The sequence below is a fragment of the Pseudophryne corroboree genome, chromosome 2 (assembly GCF_028390025.1).
Source record: "Pseudophryne corroboree isolate aPseCor3 chromosome 2, aPseCor3.hap2, whole genome shotgun sequence".
NCBI classification, from domain to species: domain Eukaryota; kingdom Metazoa; phylum Chordata; class Amphibia; order Anura; family Myobatrachidae; genus Pseudophryne; species Pseudophryne corroboree.
In genome coordinates this window covers 227665925-227682061 of record NC_086445.1, presented here as the reverse complement: position 1 = coordinate 227682061, position 16137 = coordinate 227665925, and the positions used below count along the sequence as shown (strand labels likewise).

Below are 16137 nucleotides of genomic sequence, written 5' to 3'. Positions count from 1 at the left end.
AAAATATATTTTTTTTAAACCTGCAACTGTAAAGATTGTATTTATTTATCTGCAGTGACTTGACTATTTTATTGAATGTATGAAAAAAATAAACAAATAAATAAATAATAATAATAATAATAATAATAATAATAATAATAATAAAAATATAGATAGATAATTCAGGGAATATTCAAAAGTATTGCAGTAGTTTGTTAAGCTGACCAGCCCCTTCACAGCCATTCCTTGTTGGTCAGTCCCTGCACTATCTTTCAAAAATCTGAGCATTGCTCCCAGGCATCTTTTGGATTTTAAATACACAGTATGCTTCTGTCGTGGGTTTAGGCCCTGTCTCACTCTTTTAAAGAGGCAGAACCAAACCCAAGCATATCCATCAATGAACAGCTTGAGAATTTCTTAACGTGTGTGTATGTATTCATTGCGTTTGGAATTTTGCCCTTCAAAATGTAAAAAATATGCCGTCTTACTTGCACCAAGAACGAACATTCTATAACAGTGGTGGGGAACCTTTGGCACTCCAGCTGTTGAACTACACATCCCAGCACGCCCTGCTAGAGTTTTAGCATGGCCAAATAGCAAAACTGTATTAGGGCATGCTGGGAAATGTAGTTCAACTGCGGGAGTGCCAAAGATTCCCCATCACTGCTATATAACGTGTGTATATGTTTGTGTCTGTGTTGCTTTCATATTGTATTTCATGTGCGTTTTGTCAGTCCAAGCCATGCAATTTTGTGATATGTATATTTATTATGTTTCTACATATACATGTTTTCATTAACTACAATAACTATCCTTACGTTATAAACTTTCTACCCTCACCACTTGTTCTGTTCTTGCCTGGAATATACTTTCTCCTCTTTTGCGTACTTTTATATATAATATATATATTTTTTGCCACTATAAAATGTAGGTCTGTATTCCCGTAGGAAAAAGTGTCAGGTGTAACCCCATTAAACCAATTTAGTTACATGCTGTCATTCACGACTAGTGTCTGATATTATGTGTGACTTCCAGCATTCCAGCCATGATGTTTAGTCCTGTCTCGCTGCTTGATTTGTGCCTCCATAAAGTAAAAACAATATTTCTTGCTTGTAGCTGACATGATGCACCTGTCCTTGTTTTAATTAGATGAGCTGAACAGCTACAAACACCAACATCCACTAGCCTGTAACCTAATAATGCAGCCAGGTTACACCGGTGCCTCACCTGTCTTGCCCAGTGTTGATCACGTTTATATTTGCTGTCATGGCTAGTCCAGAGATTATAATGACTGTGAGGCAGTGCAGCATTCCACCTGCAGATCTCCCAGATTTTTTTGGGGAAAACTTTGCCAAGAAGATATTTTGATGGATCATAAATCCGAAACACCACTAGGGGTTTTTCTTATAAGCGTGCTGTATATTGTACAGGATATGAAGACTGTGTAATGAGTAAGAATGTGAACTGTACCTCTTTTGTACCCTTTTTTGTTTTAAAGCCAGCAACGGGGTTAATAGACTATGACCAGCTGGAGGTGACCGCCCGCCTCTTCCGCCCCAAACTCATCATTGCTGGGACCAGTGCCTATGCTCGATTGATTGATTATGCCAGGATGAGGAAGGTAGGCAGAAAGTCTCTAGTTTTTACTATCTGACAATGTCATTTATCCCCCCCCCCCCCCCCCCAAAGTATCTGTGGTGTTGTAACGAATATTATACTGCACATATTGCCTTCTGATATATTCTGTTTTTGTGTTTTAATGTGCCCCATTGTATGATCCCATCTGCATCTCTAGCTGTCCCACCAAAGATCACGTTTCATTGTTTTTATCACCCCCACCCCACGTCTCTCAGGATCTTCCTCAGTATGTGTTTTATGCATTGTGTGACCTTTCCAATATCTCCATCCTACTAACACTTTATTAAAGTTTTCTGTACTGGAAATTATTAATATCCTGAAACCTTAAACAAACAATGATCTATATCACTCAGGTCAAAACTGAACTAAAATATGTTGCTCTGTGCAGAATGCAGAAATAGATGTAAAAGGTAATGCATATCTATCCGAAGGGGGTCTTTGTATAATGGTACATCGCTTGGTGTCAGGAGTTTATACTGGTTTTATGGCCGCTGGCATTTTTAAAGTCTTGTTAATTCGTGTTAAATGCATATAAACTGTTGTGACACTAATAACTTTCTTTTAGTGTTACTATACAGTTGTGCTCATAAGTTTACATACCCTAGCAGAATTTGTGATTTTCTGGCCATTTGTCAGAGAATATGAATGATAACTCACAAACTTTTCTTTCACTCATGGTTATTGGTTGGGTGAAGCCATTTATTGTCAAACAACTGTGTTTACTCTTTTTAAATCATAATGACAACAGAAACTACCCAAATGACCCTGATCAAAAGTTTACATACCCTGGAGATTTTGGCCTGATAACATGCACACAAGTTGACATAAATGGGTTTGAATGGCTACTAAAGGTAACCATCCTCAACTGTGATCTGTTTGCTTGTAATCAGTGTGTGTGTATAAAAGGTCAGTGAGTTTCTGGACTCCTGAAAGACCCTTGCATCTTTCATCCAGTGCTGCACTGACGTGTCTGGATTCTGAGTCATGGGGAAAGCAAAAGAATTGTCAAAGGATCTGCGGGAAAAGGTTATTGAACTGTATAAAACAGGAAAGGGATATAAAAAGATTTCCAAGCAATTGAGAATGCCAATCAGCAGTGTTCAAACTCTAATTAAGAAGTGGAAAATTAGGGATTCTGTGGAAACCAAATCACGGTCAGGTAGACCAACAAAAATTTCTGCCACAACTGCCAGGAAAATTGTTCGGGATGCAAAGAAATATCCACAAATAACTTCAGATGAAATACAGGACTCTCTGAAAAAAGACCAAGTGTCTCCCTTGAACAGAAGATGCACAAAGCAACCTTTACTATAATAGTATGAAAAACAAAATGAGAGAATTGACCAAAGTCCACAACTAAAGGTTGTCACCTTTTTAAGTTGTGTTATAGTGCACGGAGAATTCTATTCCCTTGGGAAATATTATCAAATGTTTAATATACAGTACAATGTAGTGTAAGTTGATTATTTGCAGTCTCCATGTCCCCTGTGACATGGGGGTTGTCAGGTGGGACAGACTCACACTAAGCACAAGGAGGCTATCCAGCACCACCATCTTGGTTTGCCTGCCAAAAGACAAAACAACCAATAGCAGCAGCTCCTTTTGCCCTTCTCTTTGCAGGGTGATTCCTCATATTTCTCTGACGTCCTAGTGGATGCTGGGGACTCCGTAAGGACCATGGGGAACAGACGGCTCCACAGGAGACTGGGCACATCTAAAGAAAGCTTTAGGACTATCTGGTGTGCACTGGCTCCTCCCCCTATGACTCTCCTCCAAGCCCCAGTTAGATTTCTGTGCCCGGCTGAGCTGGATGCACACTAGGGGCTCTCCTGAGCTCCTAGGAAGAAGGTATATGTTAGGTTTTTTATTTTCAGTGAGACCTGCTGGCAACAGGCTCACTGCACCGAGGGACTAAGGGGAGAAGAAGCGAACCTACCTAAGTGGTGGTAGCTTGGGCTTCTTGGCTACTGGACACCATTAGCTCCAGAGGGATCGAACACAGGACCCGACCTCGTCGTCCGTTCCCGGAGCCGCGCCGCCGTCCCCCTTACAGAGCCAGAAGCAAGAAGGTGGTCCGGAAAATCGGCAGCTGAAGACTTCTGTCTTCTCCAAGGTAGCGCACAGCACTGCAGCTGTGCGCCATTGCTCCTCATGCACACCACACACTGCGGTCACTGATGGGTGCAGGGCGCTGGGGGGGGGGGCCCTGAGCAGCAATATTAACACCTTGGCTGGCGAACTGACACCATATTTAGCCCTAGGGGCTATATAGGTGTTTATTAACCCCTGCCAGAACTTTTACAATAGCGGGAGAAAGCCTGCCGAAAAAGGGGCGGAGCCATCTCCCTCAGCACACTGGCGCCATTTTCCCTCACAGCTCTGCTGGAGGGATCGCTCCCTGGCTCTCCCCTGCAGTCCTGCACTACAGAAAAGGGATAAAAAGAGAGGGGGGGCACAAATTAGGCGCAGTATATATATATATATATATATATATATATATATATATATATATATATATATATATATATATATATATATATATTATGCAGCTATAAGGGAAAACACTCTCTATAGGTGATATCCCTGTGATATATAGCGCTCTGGTGTGTGCTGGCATACTCTCCCTCTGTCTCCCCAAAGGGCTTTGTGGGGTCCTGTCCTCTGTCAGAGCATTCCCTGTGTGTCGGTACTGCTGTGTCGACATGTATGATGAGGATAATGATGTGGAGGCGGAGCAAATGCCTGTGAATGGGATGTCACCCCCTGCGGGGTCGACACCGGTGTGGATGGACTTATGGAAGGAATTAAGTGACAGTGTCAACTCCTTACATAAAAGGTTTGACGACATAGGACAGCCGGCTGCTCAACTTGTGCCTGTCCAAGCGTCTCACATGTCATCAGGGGCTCTAAAACGCCCGCTACCTCAGATGGCAGACACAGATGTTGACACGGATACCGACTCCAGTGTCGACGACGATGAGACTAGTGTACCTTCCAATAGGGCCACCCGTTACATGATTGAGGCAATTAAAAATGTATTACACATTTCTGATAATACCCCAGATACCACAAAAAAAAGGGTATTATGTTTGGTGACAGAAAACTACCAGTAGTTTTCCTGCATCTGAGGAATTGATATGAGGTGTGTGAGGAAGCGTGGACTTCCCCCGATAAGAAATTGATAATTTCTAAGCAGCGTACCTTTTTCCGCCAGAGGATAGGTCACGTTGGGAAATAACCCCTAGGGTAGATAAAGCGGTTACACGCTTATTAAAAAAGGTGGCACTACCGTCACGGATACGGCCGCCCTGAAGGACCTGCTGATAGAAAGCAGAAAACTACCCTTAAAGCTATATACACACACACGGGCATTATATTGAGACCTGCTATTGCCTCGGCATGGATGTGCAGTGCGGCAGCTGCGTGGTCAGATTCCATGTCGGATAATATTTATACTATAGATAGGGACAATATTTTGCTGAAAATAGAGCATATAAAAGACGCTGTCTTATACATGCGTGATGCACAGAGGGATATTTGCCGACTGGCATCACTAATAAGCGCTATGTAAAACCATTGCCGCCAGAAGGGGGTTATGGACTCGGCAATGGTCGGGCGATGCCGATTCAAAACGGCACATGGAAGTTTGCCCTAGAAGGGGGTGGAACTGTTTGGGGATGGTCTTTCAGACCTCGTTTCCACAGCTACGGCTGGGAAATCAAAACTTTTGCCACAAGCTACCCCACAGCAAAAGTAAGCACTGTATTATCAGGTACAGTCCCTTCGGCCCCAGAAAAGTAGAGGGCTAGAGGCTCATCTTTTCTGCCAAGAGGAAAAGGTAGAGGGAAAAAGCTGCAGCACACAGCTAGTTCCCGGGAGCAGAAGTCCTCCCCTGCGTCCGGTAAGTCCACAGCATGACGCTGGGGCTGCTCAGGCGGACCCGGGTACGGTGGGGGCCCGTCTCAGAAATTTCAGCGCACAGTGGGCTCTCTCACAGGTGGATCCCTGGGTTCTTCAAATAGTATCTCAGAGGTACAGGCTGGAATTCGAGACGTCTCCCCCCCGCCGTTTCCTAAAATCTGCCTTACCGGCAACTCCCTCTGCCAGGGAGGCAGTGTTGGTGGCTATCCAAAAAACTGTATTCACAGCAAGTGATTATCAAGGTACCCCTCCTTCAACAGGAAAAGGGTTACTTTTCCACAATGTTTGTGGTACCGAAACCGGACAGTTCGGTGAGACCCATCTTAAATTTAAAATCCTTGAACACATATAACAAAAGATTCAAGTTCAAGATGGAATCGCTCAGGGCGATTATTGCGATCCTGGACGAGGGGGATTACAGGGTCTCTCTGGACATCAAGGATACTTACCTGCATGTCCCCATTTACCCTCCTCACCAGGAGTACCTCAAGATTGTGGTACCGGACTGTCACTATCAGTTCCAGACGCTGCCGTTTGGATTATCCACGGCACCGAGGGTCTTTACCATGGGTAATGACCGAAATGATGATACTCCTTCGCAAGAAGGGAGTTTTAATTATCCCGTACTTGGACGATCTCCTGATAAAGGCGAGGTCCAAGGAACAGTTGGTAAGGGGGTAACACTTTCTCGGGAAGTGCTGCAACAGCAGGACTGGATTCTCAATTCCAAAGTCACAGCTGGTCCCGACGACACGTCTTCTGTTCCTGGGAATGATTCTGGAAACAGACCAGAAAAAAGTGTTTCTTCCAATGGAAAAAGCCGAGGAGTTGTCATCTCTAGTCAGAAACCTCCTAAGACCGGGACAGGTGTCGGTACATCAATGCACACGAGTCCTGGGAAAAATGGTAGCTTCGTACGAAGCAATTCCATTCGGAAAGTTCCACGCAAGGATTTTCCAGTAGGACCTGTTGGACAAATGGTCCGGGTCCCATCTCCAGATACAGCAGCGGATAACCCGGTCGGCAAGAACCAGGGTGTCGCTGCGGTGGTGGCTGCAGAGGGTTCATCTACTAGAGGGCCGCAGATTCGGAATACAGGACTGGGTCCTGGGGACCACGGATGCCAGCCTTCGGGGCTGGGGTGCAGTCACACAGGGAATAAAATCTCAAGGACTATGGTCCAAAACAGGAGTTTTCACTTAACATAAATTTTCTGGAGATAAGAGCCATTTACAAGGCCCTAAGCAAAACAAGGCCCCTGCTTCACCAGCCGTACTGATCCAATCAGACAACATCACGGCGCTCGCCCATGTAAACAGGCAGGGCGGCACAAGAAGCAGGAGGGCGATGGCAGAAGCCACAAGGATTCCCCGTTGGGCGGAAAATCATGTGGTAGCACTGGCAGCAGTGTTCATTCCTGGAGTGGACAACTGGGAAGCAGACTTCCGCAGCAGACTCCACCCGGGAGAATAGGGACTTCATCCAGAAGTCTTCCAAATGCTGGTAAACCGTTGGGAAAGACCACAGGTGGACATGATGGCGTCCCGCCTCAATAAAAAAGATATTGCGCCAGGTCAAGGGAACCTCAGGCGATCGCTGTGGACGCTCTAGTGACACCGCGGGTGTACCAGTCGGTTTATGTGTTCCCTCCTCTCCCTCTCATACCCAAGGTACTGAGGATAATAAGGAAAAGAGGAGTAAGAACTATATACTCATGGTTCTGGATTGGCCAAGAAGGGCTTGGTACCTGGAACTTCAGGAGTTGATCTCGGAGGACCCATGGCCTCTGCCACTCAGACAGGATCTGCTGCAGCAGGGGCCCTGTCTGTTCAAAGACTTACCGCGGCTGCATTGACGGCATGGCGGTTGAACACCGGATCCTGAGTGAGAAAGGCATTCCGGGGGAAGTCATTCTTATCCTGATCAAAGCCAGGAAGGATGTCAGCCTGAAGTGCAGACGTTGTAAGGGAGTGCTGCATATTCAGCCCCTTTTTTGTGCCCCAGTGGCACCTTGGGATCTCAATGTGGTTTTGAAGTTCCTGGAATCACATTGGTTTGAGCCACTTAAAACCGTGGATTTGAAATATCTCACATGAAAAGTGGTCATGTGTTGGCTCTGGTTTCGGCCAGGCATGTGTCAGAATTGGCGGCTTTGTCATAAAAAAGCCCTTACCTGACTTTCCATATGGATAGGGCAGAGTTGAGGACTCGTCCTCACTTTCTCCCGAAGGTGGTATCAGGTGTTCACTTGTACCAAACTATTGTGGTGCCTGCGGCTACTAGGGACCTGGAGGATTCCAAGTTACTGGACGTAGTCAGGGCCCTGAAAAATTATATTTCCAGGACGGCTGGAGTCCGGAAAACTGACTCGCTGTTTATCCTAGATGCACCCAACATGCTGGGTGCTCCTGCTTCTAAGCAGACTATAGCGCGCTGGATTTGTAGCACTATTCAGCTTGCGCATTCTGCGGTGGGACTACCGCAGCCTAAATCTGTAAAAGCCCATTCCACATGGAAGGGGGCTCATCTTGGGCGGCTGCCCGAGGGGTCTCGGCTTTACAACTTGGCCGAGCTGCTACTTGGTCAGGGGCAAACACGTTGCAAAATTCTACAAATTTGATACCCTGGCTGAGAAGGACCTTGAGTTCTCTCATTCGGTGCTGCAGAGTCATCCGCACTCTCCCGCCCGTTTGGGAGCTTTGGTATAATCCCCATGGTCCTTACGGAGTCCCCAGCATCCACTAGGACGTCGGAGAAAATAAGATTTTACTCACCGGTAAATCTATTTCTCGTAGTCCGTAGTGGATGCTGGGCGCCCATCCCTAGTGCGGATTGTCTGCAATACTTGTAAATAGTTATTGTTACACAAATCGGGTTGTTATTGCGAACCATCTATTCAGAGGTTCCATTGTTATCATACTGTTAACCGGGGTTCCTATCACGAGTTATATGGTGTGATTGGTGTGGCTGGTATGAGTCTTACCCGGGATTCAAAATCCTTCCTTATTGTGTCAGCTCTTCCGGGCACAGTGTCCTAACTGAGGCTTGGAGGAGGGTCATAGGGGGTGGAGCCAGTGCACACCAGATAGTCCTAAAGCTTTCTTTAGATGTGCCCAGTCTCCTGCGGAGCCATCTGTTCCCCATGGTCCTTACGGAGTCCCCAGCATCCACTACGGACTACGAGAAATAGATTTACCGGTGAGTAAAATCTTATTTTATCCATGTCTGGGAAGAGGAGGGCATCCAGAGCCAAACCTAGAGGACGGAAGTGGCAGTAGATTTGTAATGATCCAGATGCCATTCCAAGCTGCCCTTTGCCCATTCTGGGACAGATGCATTGTGCACTGCATGTGAGGCAAAGGTCATGCATATGAAAAGTCTTTTATACTTATGAAAGTAAATTTCTCTAGCATTTCAAACCCTTCTTGCTACTACTCCATTTCAGCCTCCTACAACCTCACCCTGTAATTTGACACATTGGGGACGATTCAGTAGTGGCACACGCCCCCTGCTGGGCATCTATACAAATGGGCGTCCATCGGAGCTATTTAATTGTTGCTCCCATCAGACACCTTTTTGGCTGCGGATGTCACACTTTTTTCTTGCTGCCACCGGAGGTGCAAGAAAATAAATGTGTGAAAAGTCCGTAGTTTGGGAGCTTAAAGCACCTAAACCCGGACTTTAGACGCCCAATCAAGATCTGTAGACTGGTTTAGTTGCTTTCCGGAGATGTCAGGAACATTAAATGCTAATGGGAGTCTGATCGCAGCAACAATTGAATAGCTTCGATAGATGGCAATTCGTATAGATGCTCACAAGGGGGCATACGCCACTATTGATTTGCCCCCATTGTTGCTTAACATTGTCTATTGTTATTGCTTCTGTCTGCCCACATTTTGCAACATGGCTACTCGCATTATTAATTCATTTACCTTATACTTCTATGTGCAAATCACTGACTGCTTTATATGTCTGCCGCATCATAGAATCACTATCCTTCAGTTCCTCTCCTGTCCCACTTATCCAGTTTCTCCACCCCACTTTAATTTACTGTACTTTTTTTATTTTTTTATTCTGTAATTTCTCGCTGCATTTTACACGTCTATGAATTGTTCATCCTGCCCACTGTAACCTATGTAGTACTCCATAGGTGGCTGACTCACCTGGTACTTTCATTGTCATGGTTACCGATGTAGTTCGCCCAATATGGCTGCCTCGCCAGGAACTCTATAGTATGAACAGTGCATAGCTCTGATGATTTTTGCAAGTATCTCTCCTATTATTTTTATCTTCACCACCATCTGCCATCTCTTCCAAGCATTGCCTATTCTGCCCAGTGGAATCCTATGTAATGCGCCTAAAATGTCTGCCTCATCTGGATCCTTCATGAGTAAAATGAATAGTACCATACTGATGACCCAAAATTGCGGCTTTGCTTTTGTATTCTTGATCACTGTATTAGTTCATACTATCTGTAAAGCGCCTTGAGTCCTATTGAAGAAAAGTACTATATAAATATTATTTACAGTTTCACATTTTATGGTCCAGAATGCTACTTTCGGCCGCAATGTTCTGTGCCCCATGGTCTAATGTCCCTCGTAGGATGACACAGAAAATGGGATTTTTATACTTCTAGTAAATCTTTTCCTCTAAATTTGTGTGGACCTTGGTTGCCTTCCCTGATTGGAGGGGAGTTTGTGCGCACTTTGTGTAGTAAGGATCCTTTAACAAATCTGCAAATATACATTTGTCTTAAATATTTATTAATATAAGCACATTCAGTACAAAAGAGACCCATGGCTAAAATGTCTAATTTTGTAGGCTTTTATTTTAAAGTGTTTACCATTTGTAAAATGTGAATGCAGCAGCTATTCCACTGTGTGACTGAAACAGACATTTTATTTCTGTTTTCTGGTTTGGATTATTGCTATTCACATCTTATTTATTCTTTTTGTTTCATCTTGTGTGGAACATTTGAGCACAACAGTAAAACGTGCACGTTGCCGATAGAATCCCCCATATAAGGTAGAGTGTTTATCAGCTGTGAGTACCTGAGGGACCTGATTCATGCTTGTGTACTGCTGCACTGTCTATGCTGAATGAGACAACAGACGGTGCCGCGTCTTGGCTGGGTTTTTCATTGTCTCGAGACCCTTTGGGTATAAATCATAGACTGGAATAAGGATGTTTAGCTATTTTAAGCAAAATATTGCCAGCCTGAGCACAAAACTCTCTGGAGTTTTACTAGGAAAATCAGAGAAGTCGCAACCTGAGAGTTACCAGCCTAAAATCTCTGTAAAGGCTGAATAAGGACTAAATTTACAGCTGATGTATGAAAGTGGAATTGATCTGAACTCTGAAATAGTAAATGAGAACATTTGTGTGTACTAAAGAACAAGTTGCTCTTACTCGAATGAACACTTAGCAACATTCAGGAATGTACAACAGGGTTCTAAGCTTTATATTCTCAAAGAACGTGAGATAGTTGCAGTCCATTGAATCTATTTTATTGGGAGGTAATCAGCTTTGCTACCATAGCATGGAAGTGCCATGTTTACTTGTAATGTGTTCAGCCCCCAGCGAGCATGAAATGCCAGTCACTGATCTTCGCAGCGATTAGTGGTAAGTTTGGAAATTAGGTGCCTGGGTAGAGGGGGGCATGACTGTTTCACTGGTTTCCACCTGGGCACAGAAAAATATTTAAGAAATCACACACTTGCAGGAGTCTTATGGTGAACTTGATAACCTGTTAAGGTAATATAGCAAGAGTTGTATATTAATAGCGTTCTGCAGGAAGGAGGAGTCTGAGAATGCTCCAGTCCATTCCAGGCTCATGAATTTGTAATCGGTAATCTGCTACATTGGAGAATAGGCTGGGAAGAGGGGAAGCTGGCAATAAGGACAAATTAATGATTCTCTTTAATTTATTTAAAAAGAAGAAAAATAAGTCTCTTCCCCTCCCCGTCAGTTAGGAAGCCTTCTAGTTGAGGCTAAGGTCTCCTGCAAATTGTAGTCTTGTCTTATTTTTTACCAAACAAGTCTACAGCAAAATGGTAATCACTGCCATCAATTTTAAATGTTCTCTTTACTAAGACCATACCATCATTGAACACAGCAACTTCTGAACAAACCTTCCCATAACAACAACTTTGGTATGTCCCTAGTACTCCACGGTCCCCCATGGATGAAAGTCATTTCTCTGTGTCTAATGGGACACTGGATGGCCCAACATTTACAATGTTCTTGTCTCTGTTGTTGGAAAACTTTATTCTCTACTCTTTTGCTCTATCCATGGGACTTTGTTAGAAAAATATTTATGTAACTGGGAGGATATTAAGCTTTTAAGACTCTTTGGGGTCAGTTCTATTAGGAGCAAGTTTGCGAAAGCCCATTTATTAATGAAACTCGCTTACATCACACACCGCCTAGGAGAAGTGCATGAAAAGTGGGGAAATCAGTCTTGATGTTAAAATTAGCCACAGTGCCTGGGGCTATGCAGTTACAGCCAGTTATAAGCCTGCAGGCTTCACCGATTTCTGTTCCCCCTCCTCCTGCTGCCCGAACAGTAAGGGCCTAATTCAGATCTGATCGTAGCACATCTATGATCATTTTCTCAGTCTGCCTCGCATGTCTGGCTCTGAATAGTTTTGGCCATAAAAGTCAGAGGCTACAACCCTTTTCCTCTTGTGGTAATATATTGAGGCTAATTGAATCCGGCCCAATGAAAACTGACATGTTTTTATTGTTCAAATTATTCCCTATAAACTCCTCCAAGAGCATGATTATTCATTAGGAAGGGTGCGTCAGAGATTCTGCACAGTGTCCCAACATTCTTACCTTTTTCTAATAAAGGTTTTCCCTACATGGGACTGTTCTAGTCCATTCCAGGCTCATGAACTTGTGGGATACGGTCATTAGGTCGACACCACTTAGGTCGACCACTATTGGTCGACAGGGTCACTAGGTCGACATGGTCATTAGGTCGACATGTACTAGGTTGAATGTTCAAAAGGTCAACATGAGTTGTTACATTTTTGACCTTTTTCATACTTTATGATCCACGTGGACTACAGTTGGGAGCGGTAACCTGCCCGAAGCATGCTAGGGAACACTGTGCACTAACTGGGGTTCCCCGTCACTTTACAAAGAAAACCACACCAAAAAAAAGTTTTTTAAAAAACCATGTTGACCTTTTGACCTGTCGACCTATTGCATGTCGACCAGTAGTGGTCGACCTAATGACTGTTAACCTAAGTTGTGTCGATCCAACACTGTGATCTGCTACAGGCAGTGTAACCCTTAGCTAGCCATGGTACTGGACAACAGCAGCTGGCTTGCACTAAAAGTACCTCAATGGAAAGTGGGCACAAAAAATAAGATTTTACTCACCGGTAAATCTTTTTCTCGTAATCCGTAGTGGATGCTGGGGACTCCGTAAGGACCATGGGGAATAGACGGGCTCCGCAGGAGACTGGGCACTCTAAAGAAAGATTTAGTACTACCTGGTGTGCACTGGCTCCTCCCTCTATGCCCCTCCTCCAGACCTCAGTTAAGGAAACTGTGCCCGGAAGAGCTGACATTACAAGGAAAGGATTTTGGAATCCAGGGTAAGACTCATACCAGCCACACCGATCACACCGTATAACTTGTGATAACCTTACCCAGTTAACAGTATGAACAAACAACAGAGCATCAACCAAAGGATGCCAATATAACATAACCCTTTATTAAGCAATAACTATATACACGTATTGCAGAAAGTCGGCACTGGGGATGGGCGCCCAGCATCCACTACGGACTACGAGAAAAAGATTTACCGGGGAGTAAAATCTTATTTTCTCTAACGTCCTAGTGGATGCTGGGGACTCCGTAAGGACCATGGGGATTATACCAAAGCCTCCAAACGGGCGGGAGAGTGCGGATGACTCTGCAGCACCGAATGGGCAAACACAAGGCCCTCCTCAGCCAGGGTATCAAACTTGTAGAATTTTGCAAAAGTGTTTGAACCCGACCAAGTAGCAGCTCGGCAAAGCTGTAATGCCGAGACCCCTCGGGCAGCCGCCCAAGAAGAGCCCACCTTCCTTGTGGAGTGGGCTTTCACTGATTTTGGATGCGGCAATCCTGCCGCAGAATGAGCCTGCTGAATCGTGTTACAGATCCAGCGCGCAATAGTTTGCTTTGAAGCAGGAGCACCCAGCTTGTTGGATGCATACAGGATAAACAGCGAGTCAGTCTTCCTGACTCCAGCCGTTCTGTTAACATAAGTCTTCAAAGCCCGGACCACGTCCAGCAACTTGGAATCCTCCAAGTCACGAGTAGCCGCAGGTACCACAATAGGTTGGTTCAAATGAAACGAAGACACAACCTTTGGTAGAAATTGCGGACGAGTCCGCAATTCTACCCTGTCCATATGAAAACCCAGATAGGGGCTTTTACATGACAAAGCCGCCAATTCTGACACACGCCTAGCCGACGCTAAGGCCAACAGCATGACCACTTTCCATGTGAGATACTTTAGCTCCACGGTCTTAAGTGGCTCAAACCAGTGGGATTTCAGGAACCCCAAGACCACGTTAAGATCCCAAGGTGCCACTGGTGGCACAAAAGGGGGCTGAATATGCAGCACTCCCTTAACAAACGTCTGAACCTCAGGCAGTGAGGCCAGTTCCTTTTGAAAGAAAATGGATAGGGCCGAAATCTGGACCTTTATGGACCCTAATTTTAGGCCCATAGTCACTCCTGACTGCAGGAAGTGCAGGTTTCGACCCAGCTGGAATTCCTCTGTAGGGGCCTTCCTGGCTTCACACCAAGCAACATATTTTCGCCATATACGGTGATAATGTTTTGCAGTCACGTCTTTCCTAGCCTTTATCAGCGTAGGAATAACTTCATCCGGAATGCCCTTTTCCGCTAAGATCCGGCGTTCAACCGCCATGCCGTCAAACGCAGCCGCGGTAAGTCTTGGAACAGACAGGGCCCCTGTTGCAACAAGTCCTGTCTTAGAGGCAGAGGCCACGGGTCCTCTGTGAGCATTTCTTGCAGTTCCGGGTACCAAGTCCTTCTTGGCCAATCCGGAGCAATGAATATTGTTCTCACTCCTCTTTTTCTTACAATTCTCAGCACCTTGGGTATGAGAGGAAGAGGAGGAAACACATAGACCGACTTAAACACCCATGGTGTTACTAGTGCGTCCACAGCTATCGCCTGAGGGTCCCTTGACCTGGCGCAAAACCTGTTTAGCTTTTTGTTGAGGCGTGACGCCATCATGTCCACCTGTGGGAGTTCCCATCGATTTGCAATCAGCGTGAAGACTTCTTGATGAAGTCCCCACTCTCCCGGGTGGAGGTCGTGTCTGCTGAGGAAGTCTGCTTCCCAGTTGTCGACCCCCGGAATGAACACTGCTGACAGTGCCTGCACGAGATTCTCCGCCCAACTAAGAACCCTGGTGGCTTCTGCCATCGCCACCCTGCTTCTTGTGCCGCCCTGTCGGTTGACATGGGCCACTGCAGTGATGTTGTCTGACTGAATCAGCACTGGTTGGTCTCGAAGCAGAGGCTCCGCTTGGCTTAGGGCGTTGTATATGGCCCTTAGTTCTAGGCTATTTATGTGCAGACAAGTCTCCTGACTTGACCACAGCCCTTGGAAGTTTCTTCCCTGAGTGACTGCCCCCCAACCTCGGAGGCTTGCATCCGTGGTCACCAGGACCCAGTCCTGTATGCCGACCCTACGGCCCTCGAGGAGGTGAGCCCTCTGCAGCCACCACAGAAGAGACACCCTGGCCCTGGAGGCCAGGGTGATCAGCCGATGCATCTGAAGATGCGATCCGGACCACTTGTCCAACAGATCCCACTGAAAAATCCTCGCATGGAACCTGCCGAAGGGAATGGCTTCGTATGACGCCACCATCTTTCCCAGGACTCGTGCAGTGATGCACCGACACCTGTTTTGGCTTTAGGAGGTCCCTGACCAGAGTCACGAGCTCCTGAGCCTTCTCCGTCGGGAGAAATACCTTCTTCTGGCCTGTATCCAGAATCATGCCCAGGAAGGGCAGACGCTTCGTAGGGATCAGCTGCGACTTTGGAATATTCAGAATCCAGCCGTGCTGCCGCAACACTTCCTGCTACGCTGATCAGTAATTGCTCCCTGTACCTCGCCTTTATGAGGAGATCGTCCAAGTGTGGGATAATTGTAACTCCTTGCTTCCGAAGGAGCACCATCATCTCTGCCATCACCTTGGTAAATATTCTCGGTGCCGTGGACAGGCCAAACGGCAGCGTCTGGAATTGGTAATGACAGTCCTGTACCACGAACCTGAGGTACTCTTGATGAGGCGGATAAATGGGGACATGCAAGTAAGCATCCTTGATGTCCAGAGACACCATGAAATCCCCCTCTTCCAGACTTGCAATGACCGCTCTGAGCGATTCCATTTTGAACTTGAATTTCCTCAGATAAATATTCAGGGATTTTAAATTCAAGATGGGCCTGACCGAACCGTCCGGTTTCGGTACCACAAACATAGTGGAATAGTAACCCCTTCCCTGTTGAAGGAGGCGAACCTTTACTACCACCTGCTGGAGGTATAGTTTGTGAATTGCC

At 45.7% G+C, this 16137-nt stretch overlaps 1 protein-coding gene across 1 annotated transcript in view; it reads left to right on the top strand.

Annotated features, from left to right (window-relative positions):
- The window catches only part of SHMT2 (serine hydroxymethyltransferase 2), a 157039-nt gene that overhangs the window by 61349 nt on the left and 79553 nt on the right, over positions 1-16137 (top strand). Inside the window, exon 6 of the mRNA XM_063952424.1 lies at positions 1478-1600. Coding sequence (XP_063808494.1) covers positions 1478-1600 — 123 coding nt within the window. The remainder of the gene's footprint in view (positions 1-1477; positions 1601-16137) is intronic.